General features: G+C 43.0%; 1 protein-coding gene across 1 annotated transcript in view; it reads right to left on the bottom strand.

Moving 5' to 3' along the window:
• Positions 1-21,566, bottom strand: part of OTOG (otogelin) — a 174,866-nt gene that overhangs the window by 61,937 nt on the left and 91,363 nt on the right. The window contains exons 32-33 of the mRNA XM_053245590.1: positions 6,787-6,904; positions 3,820-3,899 (exon numbers count right to left, since the gene is read on the bottom strand). Of these exons, the coding sequence (XP_053101565.1) occupies positions 3,820-3,899; positions 6,787-6,904 (198 nt within the window). The remainder of the gene's footprint in view (positions 1-3,819; positions 3,900-6,786; positions 6,905-21,566) is intronic.

Below are 21,566 nucleotides of genomic sequence, written 5' to 3'. Positions count from 1 at the left end.
GGATTTTGGAGTCTTGGTGGACAGCTCACTGAAACAGTCAGCTCAGTGTGCAGCAGTGGCGAAAAAGGCAAATTCCATGCTAGGGTTAATTAGGAAAGGGGTTGAAAGTAATATTATTACTATTATAATAATGTTATACAAATCTATGGTGCAGCCCCATTAGGAATATTATGTACAGTACTAGTCACCATATGTCAAATAAGATATTTTAAAACTGGGGCAGAAAACAGCAACCAACATGATCAGGGGCTAAAGCAGCTTCTTTATGAAGTAAGGCTGCAACACATGGCACTTTTTATTGTAGGAAAAAGGCAGCTAAGGGTATATGACAGAAGCTTATAAAATTATGCATGGCATGGAGAAGTTGGTAAGTTTTTCTCCCTCTCTCACAGAGGCGTAACTATAGGGGGGGCAGGGGGGGCACGTGCCCCGGGCGCCATCTTTTCTGGTCACTTGGAGGGCGCCGCCATGACCAATTTTTTTAAAAAATTTTTTTAATTTTTTGTTAATACAAATGTTTCCTGCTCAGTGCAGCAGCGCTGCAGCAGTCAAGGGAGCACGTCGGTGCCCCCTTCCCCACGAGCGGTCCCTTCCGCGCCGCCTGCGCCCCCCCATTGCTTTGCTGGCGCCTGGCGGCCAGTCAGTGGCCTGGCTTGGTGGCGGCGGCAGGCGCTTGTGAGGAAAAACCTAAGTATAATGTAGTATGTTGGAGGGGGCGGTGGGGGGTGCAGGGGGGGCGCCATTTCAGTGCTTGCCCCGGGCGCCGTTTTCCCTAGTTACGCCTCTGCTCTCTCATAACACCAGCATCAGTGGTCATCCCATGAAACTGTCAGGAAATTACAGACCACCAATAGGAGGTACTTTTTCACATAGTGCATAATTAATCTATGGAATTCTCTACCATAGCATGTAGTGATGGCTACCAGCTAGGGTGGCTTTAAAGGGGCCTAGATAAATCAACTGAGGAGAAGTCCATCAATGGCTACTAGTCTTGATGATGATTATAGTCTACCTCCAGGTTCAGAGCCAGGATGCCTCTGAACACCAGTTGTAGGGGAGCAATAGCAGGAGAAGGCCATGCATTTATCTCCTGGTTGTGGGCTTCTTAGAAGCAGCATTGTAGCCACTGTTGAGTAGTGATGTGAGAACTGGTTTAAATTCAAGCCAGTTCACACTCGGACCAGTTTGGTGCAAGTGGTTGGGCATGGTTCAGGTTGGAACCAAACCAATTGGGTTTGGGCCAATTGGGCCAGTTCGGAGCCCTACCAGCAAAGGGGAATATGGCAAGAAACAGGGAGCTTCTGTCAGTGTTTTTAAAAGTACCAACAATTAAAGTACTCACTAAAGGTGCAGGTGGCTGCAGCAGCGGGGGGGGGCAGTGGCATCTCCCCTTCTCCCCTAGTCTCCAGGGCTAGCTTGGGCCTGATTCGAGCCAGTTCAGGCCTTCATCAACTCATTTTGAGCCTCTGCGCATGACCCAGGTCATACAAATTGCCAGTATGCATGCATGGAGGTCAAAGAAACAGCCTCCACAGATGCATAGAGGGCCAACAAAGGCCCAAGCTGTTCCTGGAGACTGTGGGGAGGCCAGTGGAGGTTGAGTGAGCTGCCACCGCTGCTGTCCTCCCCACAGTTGCCAGCCTTAGTGAGTGTTTACCCTTACTTTGTGGTACATTAAAAAACACTGGCAGAAGTCCCCCGTTCCTCGCCAGATTCCCCTTTGCTGGTAGGGCTCTGAACTGGGCCTGAACCAGGTTGAATTTGAACTGGGGGCGGGCAAAAATAAGATGATCCAGTCCAGTTTGAATCCCGTTCTGATTCAAACCGAGCTGGGAAAACTGGTTTTGTCACAACCTTACTGCTGAGCAAAGGGAGGGGATGTCCCTGGACTGTGGTGCACCTTTACAGTTGCCACCTCCTCCCTGCAGTGAGTGTCGTGTGTTCCCTGCTACCACCAGGCACTGTGCTCACCCTGTTTTGCTGCCCAACATGCAGGGCCTATCCAGGCAGGCAGAGTTTTCTTTGATGGCCTGGCTTGGTGGTTCTTTTCTATCCCTCACAAGTGAGAAGGGAAATGGGCTGCACACTCAGTGTCTGGTGTCAGCAACACCTCCTGCACTGGCATGCTGACACAGCCAAAAAGGGTGTGGCTGGAGCAGGGTAGCATACCTGGTGGAGGAAGGGTGCAGTCATAGTGCCAGTCTTCCCATCCTGTCTTGGGGCCATCTCCAGGCTTCCTACACCCCTGCTGAGAAACATCTGGTGGGCCATTGTTAAAAACAGGATGCTAGATTAGGTAGGTCTTGGGCCTCATCCAGCAAGGCTCTTATGTAAGAATGGAGCCACCACCAAGGGGGGAAAAAAGAGAGGGGAGCCTTACAGTCAGATGCCTCATTGTTGTCTTTAGTAGACCCAACATGTTTCAGAGAAAGTTCTTTTATCAAGGGCGCTTTCACAACTTCATAAGGTTAAAACAAACCAGCCTCACTATAACTCTACTATTCAGGAACTTCTGCAACCTGCTCCTTTTCCTGTGCTACACAAATTTCCATATTTATTTAATCCAGCCAGAAGAAACTGACTGGATTATTATCAGTGTGGTTTAGGGGACAGCATATTGGACTTAGATTTGAGGCACTTGCATTGCATTCCTGCTAAACTCTAAAGCTCATTGGGTAACCTTTCTCAGCCTAACCTGGAATTGATGTAAAGATTACATTTTATTTATTTATTTATTACATTTATATCCCGCTCTTCCTCCAAGGTGCCCAGAGCAGTGTACTACATACTTGAGTTTCTCCTCACAACAACCCTGTGAAGTAGGTTAGGCTGAGAAAGAAGTGACTGGCCCAGAGTCACCCAGCAAATCTGATGGCTGAATGGGGATTTGAACTCAGGTCTCCCCGGTCCTAGTCCAGCACTCTAACCACTACTCTAGCAAGCCACTCATGTGAGGTCCTTGAAGGCAAGACAGGATACAGGTGTAATAAATATCATGGGATCAACTTAACACATACCTTAAAAGGTCACCTCTGGCTGATGAAGACCACAGATACATGAACAGTACTTAGGCCAAAAGCAAAATTCAGCCAAATTTGTAAGCATGTTACAGTGAGCCAGACAGAAGAAGAAAAAGAGAGGTCATTCACACAATCAAAAACTGTGTTCTACCCAGGTTGGGGAATTGTGTGTGCTCCCAGTTTTCAGTTGTGTGGAAGCAAGGTAGGAAGAAAGCCTGGGCAGCTTCTCCTCCGACCTTGCTTCCATACTATCATTTCTACCCAGGTTTTCCTCTTACCTTGTTTCCACACAACTGAAAATTGGGAGCGCACACAGCTCCCAAACCCAAGCAGAACACAGGTTTTGATTGTGTTAATAACTTCAGTGTCTTATTTGGCTCATAAACAAGGTCCCACAGCATACTTCTGCACAAAACATAGCAATAGCAATAGCACTTACATTTATATACCGCTCTATAGCTGGAGCTCTCCAAGCGGTTTACAATGATTTTAGCATATTGCCCCCAACATTCTGGGTACTCATTTTACCGACCTCGGAAGGATGGAAGGCTGAGTCAACCTTGAGCCCCTGGTCAGGATCGAACTTGTAACCTTCTGGTTACAGGGCGGCAGTTTTACCACTGCGCCACCAGGGGCTCATCATCGCCACCAACATACTGGGAGAATCAGAGTTAGTTATTTGGATGGCTTCCCTAAATATGATTGTGAAGTGACAGCTTTGTTCCCTTCTCCCCCCCTCCCACTTCTATACATATATAGATATAAATATATTGGAATAAGCAAAGTGTGCTTTACATACAGTCCTCAAAATAGACACATCTTTGAGTGACTTCATCCAGAACCATATGCTGTGGGCACATGGGAACACATCCTTCCACTCTATAAGAGAAAACAATCAGTATTAGCTGTACAAACAATAACATATTGAAACAAAATACTGAATACTTTGAGGTTGTTCTCATGCGCAGCCTAACCCTGGTAGGGAAGCCCAACCTGGGTGAGGCTGCGAGTGAGAACCACTGTGATCGGGCCTGATCCCGGTGGGGCACCACTGAGTAACCCGGCTTTTAGCCTGGGTTAAGGGTATGACCCCTCCATTAAATCAGGGTCTGCAATCATGCGATTGCGTGGGCTGCTTGCAGCCCACATGGTCACTGAGACGGGTGCCTACAGCACCTGTTTCCTGTGGAAATCCCCCAATACACTGTGCTAGGTGTGTGGTGCGTTGTGGGATGCCCGGAGGCTGGGACATTGTTCCAGCCTCCGGAGCGCCATGCTGCCTGGCGCAGCAGGGGATCTTTTGGGAGTAGATTCCGTGCTCCCAGTAACGTTTACTGGATTGTCTGGGGGGAAGGTAAGGTTTTGCAGCCTCCCCCCCCATTACACCCACCCTAACGATCATGTGAATACCCTTTCTGACAGTCTCATTCAGAAAAAAACTGAGCTGGGTACTTGCATTTTGCATTTAGTTTCCACTGTAGTCAAGTACAGTATATCAAATACTGCAGTCAGTATTTGTCAAGTATATCAAATCATTTGTGGATTACAGCCTTAATTTCTTAATTGCTAAATATACATGAGCCTCATAGCATTGTTCCTATTTACCTCATTAGTTCACATCGTGGTTGACCTAACTTCCCATCCTGCTGAGCTGAGCTAATTCTCGAACAATGTGACATAACCTTTGAAACAAATGTATGTGCTTGTCCAGTGATGAATGCTTCCATTCAGAACTGGCAGAAAGCCTTTAAATGCTTGTATAAAACTGTATCCCTTGTTTGTTTATACCAACGCTATCAGCCCCTCAGAACGCTGCTTAAAATTTGCCTTGCATGGAAATTCAAAAGGCAAGAAGAGAAGGGATTGCTCAGGTACTATCATGGAAAGAATGGGCTCAAGGCCACTAGACATTCAGACTAAGAATCTAATTCTGAAGTCAGTGTCAACAATTAAAAATATCTTTTAACAGAACTGGGCATATGGTCCATGTCATTACTGATATATTTTATGTAAAAGCTATATTCTAGGAATATCTCAATTAGGACTAGATGGCACAACTTCTTAAGCAGCTAGCTTTCAAGTTCTTAACAACCTTTCATCAGGCTAGATGGTAAGAAAAGCAAAATGATGTTTATATGATGGTATGATTTATGGTATGGTTAAGGTTAATCTATTTCATCTCTCATGTGCCTCTCATTTATTTAATCATTGGATCTGTTGGGTTGTGTTTTGATTTTTTTTGCTTTTCTTACCATTCAGCCCAATGAAGGTTCTTCACTTGAAAGCTCGATGCTCAAGATTGTGTGTTACACCTAATAAAGGCATTGCTAGAATGCAGCTTCTGGGTTTTACCCCCTTATGGATGACCTACAGTATTTTATGTAGATTTGACTCCATAAGGAAAACTTCAGCAGTTACTTTTGTTATAGGTACCTGGACACTGCAGTCAAAGGACATCACTTAGATATCAATGAGACAGTAGTTTTTGTCCGGCTGCTTTCTCCATTACAACTGTTTTCAATATTAAAGAAAAGATTCTTTTTATCTTATTTTGTCTTTACATAATGGTCTCTTTACATAATATATTAGGGCTTCACGAAAATGTTGCATTGTGAAACTAGGCAAAAGAGGTATGATAAGGAAATAAAATTTGGCTGGTGTGGGTCTTAGTTAAAGGGGTCTATGAATGGAAGGGTGGGAGATTTGTTAGAAAGGGGAGAGGACAATCCCGGAGATGAAAGAGCTGCTTGGGTGTACCCAAAATATGTAGTTTTGCATGAGATTGCTAATTTCGCATCATTTGTCTAACCATTAACAGTCCTCTTCTCTTCATATTGATAATTCAGAGTAGGAGTCCTACTTTGATAAGGAGCTATGCCTTTTATTTCTTGTTTTTCCCAACATAACATATATATATGTGCTTAAATAGGAATGTGCTAAAACGTGATTTGTGGGCACCTCCTTTAAAATCAAGGGCTTAAACATCCCCTTTAAAGTGGGGGAGAGCAAGTCTGTACCTGCTCATCCTCTGCTTGCCAGCATTACTGCCATCCTGGCGCTCCCCCAGCTATGCCCAAGCACTGGCAGGGCATCTCCCAGCTGCCCTTGCACATAGACAGCACATGGCCTCTGCACATGTCCAGATTAAATCCAGAGTGGAGGGCTGAGCCACCCTCTGATCCCAATTGGCAGACCAACTCTCCCCTGGGGAAAAAAAATGCGGTTTTGAGGCCTATTTTTTCCCAACAAATAGGCCTCAAAATGGCATCCAAATTAATTCAGGTTGAATTGGGAATGACTCCGAATCTGGGCCTCTATTTTGAGGGTGATTTGTTTCAGGGTTGAATTTGTGAATTACCCCCGAATCGATTTAAGGTTGACTCAAATTTCACAACCCTAGTGGAAGCCTTAAAGCAGCAGCCTTCTGGAATTTGACATGCCTCCTCCTCTTCCACTCGATGTGATCCTGCCTAAATCGTTGCTGATGTTAGTGTGGAGAAGATAAAAAGTGCAACAGTATGGAAGAAGCTGGCTCTTCAAGATGCTTGTGTTCCAAGGGTGTTGCTTCAGGGAGCTCAGGCCCTGAGGCTGCCATTCTGCACTCTGGCCTAGTGTCAGGGTTCCAGTCTGGATCTAGTGCTGGTCCTGTCTCCTCAAGGGCAGGATTCGTGACATTAATAAATTGTAAATAAGTAAATATTCCCTATTTCCTATTTGGAAATACAATACAAAAACATATTAAAACTGTTAACACGAAGATACTTACTTAGGTACAGCCTGACAAAGTTCTGCCAAAGGATCTCGGCATGTCTTGAAACAAGGGCTTGTACAGACATCATAGCGCCACTCACAGGTTGAATGGGCTAGAAACTTAAATTTGGTATCTAGAAATAAAATTATGAGATTTTTACATTAATGTACACATACATGCTCATATGTTAAAGTCTCTTTTGGACCTTTCAGTACACAGAATGAGCATGCATTATTGAATGTTGATTATCTGAAGATGATAATTGATTATCTGAAGGTGATAGCAACATAGGAAGCTGCCTTATAAAGAGTCAGACCATTGGTCCATCTAGCTCGGTATTGTCTACACAGACTGGCAGCAGCTTCTCCAAAGTTGCAGGCAGGAGTCTCTCTCAGCCCTATCTGGAGATGCTAGGGAGGGAGCCTGGGACTTTCTGCGTGCAAGCAGGCAGATGCTCTTCACAGAGCGGCCCCACCCCCTAAGGGCAATATCTTATGGTGCTCACACATGTAGTCTTCCATTCAAATCCAAACCAGGGTGGACCCTGCTTAGCAAAGGGAACAATTCATGCTTGCTACAACCAAACCAGCTCTCCTCCCATGATGCTCCTATCGATGTATGTTTGTTATTTAACCCTGTGCTTCTTACTGAAATAATTCCAAATATAATAAAGAATATGGTACTTTCTCGGCGGCCAGAATAATATATGCACAGAAATGGAAGAGTAATGAACTGCCTTCAAAAGAAGATTGGCTGATAAAAACTTTGGAATATGCAGAGATTGCAAAACTTACAACAATGATAGGAGATAAGCTTAGAACGTTTCAAGGAAGATTGGAGACCTTTTTTTGTTATATTTAAAGAATTATTTTCCTACTATTGATCTTACAGCAGAATTTGAAATGCAGGTTGGGTAGATTAATGGTTCTTTCTTTTTTTTATTTTAAAGGTTTAAATTTGTGTTTTTTATTAATATTATAATAAGGCTAAACTTTATAGTTATTTCACGAAGGGAGGTGCGCGGGAAGTCCATTTGTGTTTATTATGATTGTTAATGGTTATTATTGTTAAATTAATAAAAATTGAATTTGGAAAAAAAAAGAATATGGTACTTTCTTTACTTTAGGCTGGCTTCATACATTAGAGCAACAGTGTTGTTGATGATAATGTAAGTTATCCTTCCTTGTCAGGACACACAGATATGGTAGCATATGCAATTAATTTCTCTTGGGGGTCTGCCTCAATGTTTAAATTTCCACATGAGGGAAGTAGGTGCGTCGCTAGCAGAAACTTACTACTCAGTTGGATAAATCCACATGGGAAGCTGATTAAGCTCTGTGTTATCTATTTTCCTCTCCTACCATAAAGAGGCATTTTTGTTGCCACAAACTGGTGTCTTAATACATGAAGACAGCCTTGGATGGAAGACTAAGAAAATTTTGCTATTGAATCATGAGGAGAGTCAGGGTAATTTCTATGATAAAGTTTGATGACTTTTCATCTCCCCTGAGAATACACCACTTCCATTTATCTGTAGCTATGATTATTCAAATATTCTGGACATTTCCCAAGGCCATTTGGGTAAATTAAGCTGGTTTTCAGAATAACATATAATATATACAGCATCTAGATGCACTTAGAATCTTTGAGCAAGGCTATGTTGTTATTCTTTGTATGCCACTTTTTAACAAAAGTTTTCAAAGTGGTTTATATAACAAAAGCATGAGAAATTGTTCCTTGTCCCTAACGCGCGCACGCACACACACACAAGTTAAAAAGAAACACAAGGGAGATGCTATGCTGGGTTGAACAGGAATAACTATTCTTCTGCTTGTATCAAGAGAGTTACTGCTTTAAAATGTGCCTCTTTGCTCAGTTAGCAGGCATTAGCATAATGCAGTACAGTACATAATTCATTACATGACAGCCAAATATAGTGAATCTAAAATCGAAGACAAGAAGCAACCTTAGTTCCCAGTGACCGCTGAAAGCATTGTGGAAATGGAGATCTTGGGACTATTCAGCACCATACATGATAGAGGAACAACTGAGCATGAGTCTCCTTGTATGTCCTCACATTGCACTTTACTGAAGGGGGTCACATCTCTGGGTGATCCAACATGGATTTTTTTTTTATGTTTGTCTCAGTTGGAAGGAATGTTTTCATATTACGAACACAGCAACTTAGGTTTCTGCTACTATTTATTTATAGTATACAGAAATCCCAGCTGAGTTTCAAGTGCCTGTGAAAGAACTCTCTTTCTTTACATGCTGAAGTACAGAAGCCTAGTTCCTGGAGTCCCTCCCACCCCCCGCCAAAAGGTCTGAATGTTTTGTTATGTACAATACACAATACCACATATAGTGGAACTAATAGGATACTGAGATCCAAATATTAAAAAGTGCACACTTAGGAGAACAGCACTGTTCAAACCTGAGAGTTTTGCTTCCCAGACAGATTTAGAACAGTTTCTCACATTACTACTTTGTTCATGGGAGCCTCCCACAAGTCAGAAATACAAGCCGGTACAGTTTCTCAGCAGTATCATGTCAGACTGCCAGTGTGAGATAACATGTTTGAGTATTCACATTAAAAACACTCATTATAAGCACAATATTAAATACTCAACATTAAGTGCCCACATTAAAGCTCCTATGCAAGAAAAGCTAATGTGTAACGTAAATGGGCACCAGTTGCTAAAGAGGGAGCTCACGAATGCTCAAGTTATGGGGGAGGGGGAAAATTCTTAAGGAAATCTACAAATCCCACTTAGACTGTCCCCAAATTTGGATGAATCACAACCCTCTTATAGTCTTCTAAAAATAATAGCTATGTGGGGAGTTGGTCATAAATGCTAAGGATGCTGGATCCCCACTAGTTCCTTTGTAATTCAAGCACTCCTAAACTCAATACATACTAGCTGACATCCTAATGATGTGCCTACTTAATGAATAAAGCACTAGTGAAAGGGGACCACATAGTTCACTAAAGACTCAGGCATTTGCTGAATTTAGCTATAGTGCTCTTGCGCAAATGTTCCCTTTAAAGCAAATGAGCTATGCTGCAAGTTGTGCAACTGTTGCACAAGCAGAGACATGCTTGCAGTTGCACAACATTAGTCCGGAACATAAGGTTTCAGACTTTGCACTAGCACAATGGCCTTCCATAACTGCTTCATTAGTCAGGATGTCAGTCACTGTGCCTGACTCAGACACATTAACTTGGGTTCAGTTTGTCTTGGGAACTGTACATCTGATTTCTTCAACATCTGTTACAGTTTATGTTGCCACCTGACCCTGGCTATTACTATGCCACACTGCTTGATTATATACTGCCTCTAATCTCCATTCATTTCACAGCAGCATCAACTCTGCATAGTGACATCATCTTTATCATTAGGGTTGGCTGGCTCCAATTAACTTCTGTTTCACATTATGAAATTAGTTCATAGCTGTTGTTATTAATTATTGTTATTATTATTATTTACATTTATATCAAGGAGCCCAGAGAGATGTACTACATACTTGAGTTTCTCCTCACAACAACCCTGTGAAGTAGGTTAGGCTGAGAGAGAAGTGACTGGCCCAGAGTCACCCAGCAAGTATCATGGCTGAATGGGGATTTGAACTCGGGTCTTCCCGGTCCTAGTCCAGCACTCTAACCACTACACCATGCTGTTAATATGGCATCCTTTAAGGACTATTTTCTCCAGTTGTTTAGGGTGTCTTGCAGCTAGTAGCAAACATATCACAAGTCCAGGAGATTTTCCAAACTGAAGGATTTAGATGAGAGCAATTAAGGCTCTGCAATGGGGATTAGTACACTGTACTGAAGAGGAAATCTTCAGGATGAGTGGTGTGCCGTCAAGTCGATTTAGACTCCTGGCGCCCACAGAGCCCTGTGGTTTTCTTTGGTAGAGGGTTTACCATTTGGAGGGGTTTACTATTGCCATCTCCTGCGCAGTATGAGATGATGCATTTCAGCATCTTCCTATACCGTATTTTATGGACTATAAGACTCACTTTTTTCCTCGAAAAATATCCGCCAAAATTCAGGAGCGTCTTATATGTTTTAACAGTTTAATATGTTAAAACTCTGAAAAACTGAATTAAAATTAAGGTGCGTCTTATAGTCCGTAGCGTCTTATAGTCCGTAAAATACGGTATTTATTCATTATTTATTTATATTGCTGCTGCCCAATATAGTACCAGTGGGGATTTGAACCAGCAACCTTCTGCTTATTAGTCAAGCATTTCCCTGCTGTGCCACTTAAGGTGAATGGTATTCAATAAATAACCTGGTTCTGTGTGTGCAGCTGAGGGGGCCCTAAAGAGGTGCATATTAATAGCAGCTCCAATGTATTTGGGGTTCAAAGGATGGCATGCAGCTTCAGCACTGGAACACAACTGGGCATCAGAAGTCTTTCCTGTGTAGAGTATTTCAGGAAGCATGTGTTATAGTAGAGCCAGCAACTGCCTTTATTTTCCAGCACTAAAACACTGGCCAGCATCTCCATCTCCTTGTCCTAGTGACAACGACCCAATATATACGCTTGGTCTTTCACAACTTTGAGGCTCAGTGAGGTTTAAGCATGGTTAGGACCTTAATTCTTGCCTTTATTGTTTTATGGTCAAATGTGCTAGAAACAACAGAGGCTGTTCCTAAGAGCAGGCAAGCCCAGACTAGTGCAGCCTACCCTGGACTAGGCTGCTTGTGTGGAGCACCCAGTTCCGCACAGATCCCGGAGCTCCTGCCCAGACTAACCCCACTCCTAAGCCCAGCTCTTAGCCAAAGTTAAGACACTGCCTGAGGTCACGCAGCCTGAGGAGACACAGAGATGAGCGTCTGTCTGATATAGGATCCCATCAATGCACCACGCTCATGGTGCAGTGGATTGTGGGGTATCCAGAGGCCGGGATGCATCATCCTGGCCTTCAGAGCTCTGTGCTGAAGTGGTGCAGTCAGTGTGGATGGTTTGGGAGCATGGTCCACACTCCCTGCAGCATGTCTGCAATTGTCTGGGGGGAAGGTGAGTTAGAGCAGCCTTCCAAACCCTGTTCCCCCTCCCCTCCTTAGCTGGCTGATTGTGTGAATGGCCCCAGAGAGTGGAAAGTGGCAGTTAAACAACTACAAGGTGAATCAGGAGTTGTATAGGGCACAGATGTCAAGAGGCAAAGCTATCATTTTCCATCCAGGCATCAATTACTCACTACTACATCTGTATAGGATCAATGGGGTTCATTTGACCAGAGGGTTGAGATATATTCCAGCTGATCAGTCATGAGGTCTGCATGACTACAGCTGGAATAAGGGGTGCCAAAAGAGACTGGCCCCCTCTTGGGTTGAGTGCAATATAGGCTGGGGGTGTAGAGTACAAAGGTGAGAATCCTGAGGCACCAAATGTTTGCAGGGCTTATCAGCTGGAGGAGATCTGGGAATTGCTTGCCTCATTGATGCCAATGCTGAACAGCTTGGGGCAGGTTCTGCTGATAAGCCCTCCTTGGCATACTTCTAAGCTGTGTAAGCAGTGGAAAACAAAGTGGCACAAGTGACTTTGAGGTAGGGTCAGGTTGCTAGAGCAAGGAATACTACTGAAACACACTGAGGCTGTTCACATGAGCAGCTCTACCCAAGCTTGCACAGTCCTACCTGGGTAGGGCTGCTCGTGTGGAGTGCTGGGATCAGGCCTGATCCCAGTGCTACTCCGCTGGGTATCCCATGTATTCCACCTGGGCCATTACTGAGGTAGAAAGGTGCAAATGTGCCCTTCTACCCCAGAACCCAGTCATGTGGCTGCTCAGGCTGCCTACAGCCCAAGCAGCCACAGAGCCAAGTGGCTATAGACCCCAATATACTGTGCTCCTCATGTGGTGCACTGTGGGATTTCTGAGTCCGGGCTGTGTTTCCCCAGCCTCCAGGTGGTGGTGTGGCTTCTGGCACATGAGCCACACAGCCAAAGAAAAGAACCAGATAGTCTGTGAGAAAGGTAGGTGCAATCCTGCCTCCCTCCCTGCCCGCTCAGAGGGTCATGTGAATGACCTTAATATCTCAACTAAATACAGGTTACAATCATGCCAGGGGAAAGAGAATATGACAGCTCTTGAGGGACGTAGGTTGCAGATTGGATTATTCTTTATTCATTATGGCCTTGGCCATACCCATCTTGTGTTTCTCATGTCTTAATTATTAGGAGGTAGAGAAAATACATTTTTGCTCTCATGGAGAAAAATGGACTGTATGCTTATGGTTGGCACCTTATTTATTTCTGTCCCTTGCAATAATCATTGATTTAATGAGATTTACAGATATGTGGGCAGATCTTGATGAAAACTAGAGACTTGAAATGACCTTTAAAAAAAATATGTTTCAGGTCAAGAATAATGCCATACAACAGAAGTGTCAAAATTTTAATGCATAAAGTCTTTAAATTTCTCCCTCTCCAATAAAAAAGAAAACTAGTCTGAAACGAAATAGTGACTAAATTTTACCATTGTTTTTAGCAGATTCAGAGTCAATTGTATCAAGCTTCTTACTTCACTTCAACCTAACTATATCACAAGCCTTTCCGTGCCTCATTTTCCTTCTGGAAAAAAAAAGAAAAGGAATCTGTCCTCGTGGCTTTCTCTGTTCTCCTGCAGGAAATATATATAATAGACAACTGAAGACAGATCAGAATAACTATTAGCTTTTATATTTTTAAGAGAGAAAACAACTGTAGTTGTTTGTTTTCCCTCGGAGGCTTTGCTGCAACATAAAATCTGTGTTGCACACAGCATGTAATCTGCAATCTTGTATTCTTTCAAAAAAATATGTCCCTGAGGGTTTTCAGATCCTTAGGGACATATTTTCAGAAAACACAGGTGGCTGCACAGGGAAGGGGGAAATTGACAAAAATCACACACACACCACTTTGCATTATAGAAACACTATCAAATATATTGGTTCTATGATGCATGTATTGGTATCAAAGTGGGAAGAGTGACTCTTCACATGACCATTGCAAACTATTATTTACTATATAATAGTTTATAATAGGTGTTATTTTGGTATTTAAACATCTTTTGAATGTGCCTCATATAACATGAAGAAGAGTTGAAGACATTTCTGGGCAACAAGGCTTGAAGGACCTATTATACTACACTCAGTATTTATATTAAGGAATAGCAGTTCCCAGTTGGAAATGTTTTGATCTAATATGCAAAGCATTTATGATACTCAGCAGGAAACTTAATCTGGCTTTGCCTCTGCACTCTAGAACTGGTGTAACTTTTCCATTAACTTAAACAAATGCTGCTGTATTTTTAGACCATGTAATTACCCTGTATCAGCAAGCCGGGCCTTGTGAAAGAACACAAGCCCCATGTTTCTTTGCTTATAAAACTCTGAAACCCAAATCCTCGGATGTGGTGATTAATGAAATGCCTCATGATCATTTGATATGATCCCACTTGCTGAGGTAAATTGTTTTCGTTTTCCACTGACATAGATAGGATTCTTTAGCATGACTGAAAGGCAAAGACTTCACACTTTAAAAAATATACCATTCTCCGCTAATGCACCACCAGCAAGACTGTTACAGTTCTTAATCTCTTCTTTCCCTCTTAAAGATAAACGACAATGACATTTTTGCTTTGTTCAAATTATGGCCCATGTTTGCATTGTTTTTCATAGCACTAACTCCATATATTCGGCTGCTCCAAACTTCAACAGCACTATGATTAAAGGAATTTGCCAGGAAACAACAAGCATTTGGCAATGACAAAATCTGTCATTTTTTGTGAAGTTGGAGTGTGCCAGTCGACAGCTGCATTAGGCTCTCATCTTAGCATGCCCCCAAATGTGAGTAGATTCACAATGCCACTATTAACACTTTAATTCAATGGTTTGATAACAGGGAATTCTGTAAGGATTGCAGTTGGCCCCTTCCATCATGGAAGTTGAGCACTGGTAACTGTACAATTCATTTGGGTCAAGCTTAATTTCTTGCAATATTTCATGTAATTCCCTTTGAAAAATTATGGAGAGAGAAAAGTCTAAATTACTAATCCTACTGAAATTAAGTAGTGCTTTAGAGCAGGGGTTCCCAACAGGGGGTACCAGTACCCCTAAGGTTACTTGAAGGGCCTCCAAGGATACTCAGATCCCTCATCACCCTCACTGCAACCTTTGTTCCTTATTTGGGATTGCCAGCTTGAAGCCAACACATCCTCACCAATGTGTTTGTTGCAGAAGTGGAGGAAAGAGAGTGAAGATCCTCCTCCTCTGCACCTGATTATCTGGCTAGGTACTGAAGCTCAGTATACTCCTCCCCCCCCAGCCTGAATAACAGGCTTCAGAAAATTAGCACTGAATACTGCCACTGAAATTAATGGGACAAGTAAACTTGTCCAATCAATTTCAGAAAGACCAGTTTACTTGTCCTATTAATTTCAGTGGGAGTACTCATGAGTAACTGAGACTGGCTTTCAGCCAGAGACTGAAGTAGCCTGTCTCATCACTGTTACATTTATATTTGTGAACACACACACACACACACAATTTCTAAGGGGTACCTGAGCTTAAGATTTGTGACAGAAGGAGTACATAAAAAGAAGAATGGGAGTGTCATATACAAATACCATGTTTATTATCTAAAAAATTATGTTCACAGTGTTTTATGAATCTTAATAGGTAGAAATTCAGTAAGCATTCATCAAAACACCTTAAAAACAAAAACAAAATATAATAATCTGGTTCAAAAATGCATAATATAGGGTTACTGGTTAAGTAAAGTCTCTGAAAATTCAAAAATGTGGTCACACTCTTATTGGTCTTGTAGATCCTTTGTTCTTTTAAGATTTGTAGGATAAGCCAAACATGTTCCAAACTTTGGTCTTCCTCAGTGGCTTCCTAACTTTTTATTCATACACAAAAGCTATCCATTTCTCTCTGAGGAGAGATTATTCATAGAGATTGTTACTGCTTAACTTGTTGGTTGAAAGCTCCTTATTAACACACATAAGGAGATGTTAAAAAGAAGCATTCATCCAACAGGTAGTAACAAGCTGTTGTTACTACAAAATAAATAACCTGCCAGTGTGGTAGTGACTCACTACAGTGAATTACTTGTGACAAAAGGGGTACACTTGTTATAAAAGCTTGGTAATGCCTGCTTTAGAGAAACTTCTGGGTACTAAGTAATACTGAGCTGTCAATATTTTAGATATAGAAATATGAAATACTAGTATGAACATATCCTACAGGATTAGCTCAGGTAATACTGAACAGTAATCGCGACACAAGATCTCTTAAATTTATAGATGTTTCTACAATGAAAGCGGCAGGGAATTTGCATCCACAGAAACAGCACTTAATTCACTCTAATCAGAAGCTGACACCCAACTAGAACTTCAGATAAAGGGGCTGCAGCTACAATATCCTAGCAATGGCATTTTGCTTCCGAGACACTATCATTTTCTAAAGAAGTATGCAAGTAAAACGAGCATAATCATAGGACAGCAGCATTAAAACCATCCAAGCAAGACAAGCAGTATGGAGACAAGGAATGGAAGGGCCATATCCCAGTGAGTCAATACCTCCTAAGGACTTCTAAGTGTTCAGCATCTGCAGAGCCTATCTTTGTCCCTGGAAACTACATTACCTGCTCATAATTGGAAAACAGGCTTATTGCTCAAATGGGTAGCTTCTTTATCTAAATAATAATTATTTTGATTCTGTAAGACATCCTGTTGATGCAGCACTATATTATAGAACTCTTAATACTTTACCACTGCAAGACTTTGCGGTGGCACCATCCTGAACTGCTGCATCTTCATGATATTGCACAGGTGCGAAGTTCTCTGCATATAAGCCGATTTGCTTTTGCCTTGCACAGTAAACCACAATATCTACAACTGTTAACCTCCTGTTGTCATCACATTTACTTATGTACATTAAAGTTACACAGAATAGTTAGTCATTTTGTAAACTTTTTAAATTTTTGAATTTTCTTATTAATGCTATTCACTGTTATTGTTTGTTAATCTGGTCTGTGACTGCAATAAACATACTACTAGAGTTTTTTCTCCCTTCCGGGGAGTGAAAACTGCGCATCATACAACTGTTAACCTCCTGTTGTCATCACATTTACTTATGTACATTAAAGTTACACAGACCAGTTATTGATACACATTTATAGATTACTAAAATATTTATTTGCATATTGCAAATAAATAATTGTAATTGTAATTAGTTATAAGCACTACTGATGGGCATCACTTTGGAAATGTTTTGTTAATCATCAGCTTTCTTGGCAAATCATCAGAATTCTCTCCCACCCATGCATCATGGTAATGCAACATACATACACCTTATGGTATCAGATTCAACCCTGAGAACTGAAGTTGCCAGCACCAGCCATGGCACAGAGATGCTTAGAAATGTCACACACACACACACACACACACAGACTGACTAAGGAACAAGAGAAGGTTTGGATGGTGACAGCATTCAAATAAAATGTCCTCAAGAAATAAACTGAAAGAACTGACCCAGATAGAGAAGATATTTACCAAACAAAAAAGGACAGATTTCTTACCTGTTACCATAGTTCTTCGAGTGGACTTCTATGCATTTGAAAGACTGTGGTTACAGTTAAGAAACCTGTCCTTTGTCTCCATGGTCTCTGTGCATCATACATGGGATAGTAGCAAGCTGTACCTACCTGCACAAGGGAGCAGCCTTATTGGCAAACTGAGTGTAGAACTCTGGAACCAAACGGAGGCCCATGATCAAGACTGGACATCCAGCACAGAGTGCAGAACAAATCTGGACAATTGAGACTAGGTGGCAGCCTTGCAGACATAATTCAGAGGGATCCCATACCAAAAAGCCATAGATGTGGCTAGTAGAGTGAACCCAGCCAACTGGAAAGCAAGGGCGAAGGCATTCTTCACCCAACCTGCAATCCTTTGAGTGGAAATGGTGGGCCCTTTGGTGTGGCCTGTATAGCTAATGAACAAGGATTGAGTCTTGCAGAAGGGCTTGATTTTTTCAAGATAGAAAGTGAGGGCTCTCTGGACATCTAGCAAGTGGCAAGCCCTATCCATCACTGATGTAGAGTTTGGAAAGAAATTCAGTAAGCAAAAGTCTTGAGAGAGATGGAATGTTGAGACAACCTTTGGTAGGAAACTAATCTCAATAGAACCCTATAGCGTAGGGTTAGTTAGAGTGTTAGAGCATAGCATAGTGGTTAGAGTGTTGGACTAGGACCAGGAAAACCCGATTTCAAATCCCCATTCAGCCATGAAACTCACTAGGTGACTCTGGGCCAGTCATGTATCTCTCAGCCTAACCTACCTCACAGGGTTGTTGTAAGGATACAAATAAGCATGGACACCACTCTGAGCTCCTCGGAGGAAGAGTAGGATAGAAATGTAAAATTAATTAATCAATTAATTATCTTTGTGGAACATGAGATAAGGTGAGTCACAGCTTTCAGTTTGCTCACCCTCCTAGTCAAGGTAATCACAAGTAAGAACACAGTTGAGAGGGTAAGAGGCCTACGGTTTCAAAGTGGTACTTTATAAACTAAGTCAGCACAAGCTGCAGGTCCCAGGACAGCAATAACATTTAACAAACCTTTCAAAAACTGATTAACTGCAGGGTTGCAGAACAGGCCCATAACTGTATGACTGGCTGCAATCGATGCTAAATGAGCTCTAATAGATGACTTGTCTCCCTCAGCTGCAAAAGGTAGTCCAGCACTAAGGAGGCAGGTGCTTCCCAGTTAGATATGTCCCGAGTGCCAGCATAAACTGTGAGTCTCTTCCACTTCAGGTTATAGCTTTTTTGAGTGGACAGTTTTTTTAGAAGTGTTCGAGATTGTCCTTACTCCTTCATTGAACTCTGTGTTCCTTTTATCCTCCTGACTGTCAACTGAAGCCAGTCTAGGTCAGGCTGAAGCCTCCTGCCCTCATCTTGGCTCTGAAGCCTCAGGAATCTGGGAGAATGCAGGTAGGTCTTGTTGGATACTTGGAAAAGGGCCATGAACCAGAGTTGCTGAGGCCACCATGGGGTAATGAGGAGGGCCTGCACACTGCCCCATTCTAAATTCCGAATCACCTTCGGAATCAAGGGGATAAGCGGAAAGGCGTACAGCAGCGGATGACTCCAGTTCCTTAGGAAGACATCGCCAGGGATTTGCCTGCCCTGCTACAGAACTGTACGCATTTTGCATTCTCCTGCATTGCAAAGAGGTCTAACGTGGGTGTGCCACACCTGCAAAAGACAGACTGTAGAGCTGTCTGGCCCAGGGACCTTTCGTGGGAGAGGCAGTGCTGCCGGCTGAGCGAGTCTGCCAGGATGTTGCATTTCTCTTCAATCTGCACTGCGATGGGCCAAATGTTTTGGCACATGCACCATGCCCAAATCTGTAGGACCAGTAGAGATGCCCAACAGGCATTGGATACACCAGATCTTGTGCATGTCCCTTTGCAGGAACTGGTTCACAGGTCCCTGAATGTTGTGGATATGATGATAGGAGAGGAATGCTCTCTCTTGGCAAGAGTCTAGACAAGTGCCAATAAATTCTATGAACTGGGTCGGATTGAGTTTTGATTTTTTTTTGTAGCTGACATGGAGGCCTAGTGAGTTTAAAAGATGGAGCATAACCTTTATATCTGAGACTAAGTGGTGCTGAGAGGGGGAGATCAAGAGCTGATATTCCCTGTAGTCTCAGGTGGGCAGCCACTACAGCCTTACATTTTGTAAAGAAACGTGGGGCTGATGCCAACCCAAAAGTATGACAGAGTACTAATAAGTGTGGTTGGCTACATGAAACCTCAAGAACTTGCAATAGTAAGGCACTATCGGAAGATGCTGAAAGGCATCATCTCAAACTGCACAGGAGGAGGCAATGGTAAACCACTCCTGTATTCTACCAAAAGAAAACCACAGGGCTCTGTGGGCGCTAGGAGTTGAAATCGACTTGACGGCACACTTGACCTTTATGGATAGATGGAAATACGCATCTTTGAAATTGGCGAACCAACCATTTCTGGACAAAAGGAGCAAGATGAACAGGACTGGTACCATCCCAAATCTCCTGTAATGAATGAATTGGTTTTCACCTCTCAGATCTAGAATTGGCCAAAGGCCTACATCTCTCTTTGGAATTGTGAAGTATTTAGAGAGAAACCAACATTGGCTGGTAGGTGGTAACTCCTCTAATCGCTCCCTTCCAAAGAAAAGAACTAATTTCCTCCAGGAGGTGGGGATATGGAGGCATTAAGCAAATTCCTGAATGAGGGTGGGGGGAATATCTTGAAATTCTATATTGCAGCCATTGCGAATAATAGCTAGGACCCACATGTCTGAAGTGATGCCCACCCAGGCTTGGTAGTATAGGTCCAGTATGGGAGTGGTAGCATCCCTTGGAGGAGAGATTTTACTTCAGGGTAGCAGAGAAGGGCATAGGCTGGTAACAATGGTGCTGTCAAAAGTAGTCTCCCAAATATTACTGCTTCATTTGGTGTTGTCGGGGCCTTCCTGCTACTGGAGGAGGAGGAGGAAAGTGGGAGAACCCAATAGAGCGGGCAATGGAATCAAGTTTCTGGACTCCTTTGAGAGTTTCGACCATTTTCTGCCAAAATACAGCATCCCTGTCAAAGAGGAGGACTTCAGTGTGGGTCCTCGCTTCCTGATATACAGAGTAGGAGCTCAAATAGGCGTGTCACCTAAGGGAGGTTGCCAAAAACCATAGAACGAGCTCCATAGTTGACACAGTGGCAGGCAGAGGGCAATTGTTGTTTTAGTACTCTAAAGCCTTTTTGCAGGAAGGTCTGGGCCACATTTCTTTGTTCTTGTTGAAGTCCAGCTAGGAAGGGGGCCAGCTTTTCCAAAAGAAAGTGCTGGTACCAGGCCCATTAGGCCTGGTGATTGGCCACTCATAGCAAAAGGCTCGGTGTGGAGTAGATCCTCTTGCACATCGAATCTAACTTTCCCCCTTCTCTATTAGCAGAGCTGCCAGAAGCCATTGACAATATTTTTACTGTGCTGATTCAACTACCACTGAATTAGGCATAGGGTATTTGGCAAGGTATTGAGAGTCTGTTTGTTGTGCTTCATACATGTTTTCCAGCTTCATAGACATTGGGGGCATGGAGGCCGGTTTCTCCCATGCTCCCTTAACAATATGAGACAACGTTGGGACAAGAGGCAAAACCACAGCATTTTGCAACCCAGGTTGAATTAGCCCAAAGCTTGGGTTTTCCAAGGATGCCACCTGTTGGTGTATTTGTAGTCCCGGAGAAGATGCCATGCATAAAGGCTCTTCTGTATATATTTTAAAATCTTCCAATGGAGTGTCATCCAAAATTCGGGTTGATAGGAAGGGCTTCAGTGGCAGTAGGCTGCAAGGGCCTCGTGCGCAGCCAGCTTCTGTGGTTTTCCCCTTTGATGAGTAGGACTCTTAGGAGCTGAACATATTTAAGGGGATCTCTAGATTGAGTATGAGATCTGGACCTGGGACAATAGTGGTGACAGCCATAGTACTCCTTGCAGAGATGTGGAGGGCATCCAAATGAGTAATAGTGGCACATAAAAGCCATAGTAAGTCACCATAGTGTCTCTGCCTGTAAAAATCCTCATAGTCTCAAAGCCTTTGGGAGGAGGGCAAACTATGGCTGTCAGGCTATCAGTGCCTCTGCCAATTCTTATGCCTGTTGTTCCTTCAGTCAGGCTTAAAGTGCTCTCTGTGAGGTCTGTGAGGAAGTGCCACAGGGTAGAGCAGATACCCTGGGGAGCTAGGTCTCGA

The sequence above is a fragment of the Hemicordylus capensis genome, chromosome 1 (genome assembly GCF_027244095.1).
Source record: "Hemicordylus capensis ecotype Gifberg chromosome 1, rHemCap1.1.pri, whole genome shotgun sequence".
In the NCBI taxonomy this organism is placed as follows: domain Eukaryota; kingdom Metazoa; phylum Chordata; class Lepidosauria; order Squamata; family Cordylidae; genus Hemicordylus; species Hemicordylus capensis.
The sequence above is the reverse complement of the archived record's forward strand: the minus strand, read 5'-3'. Positions and strand labels throughout refer to the sequence as shown.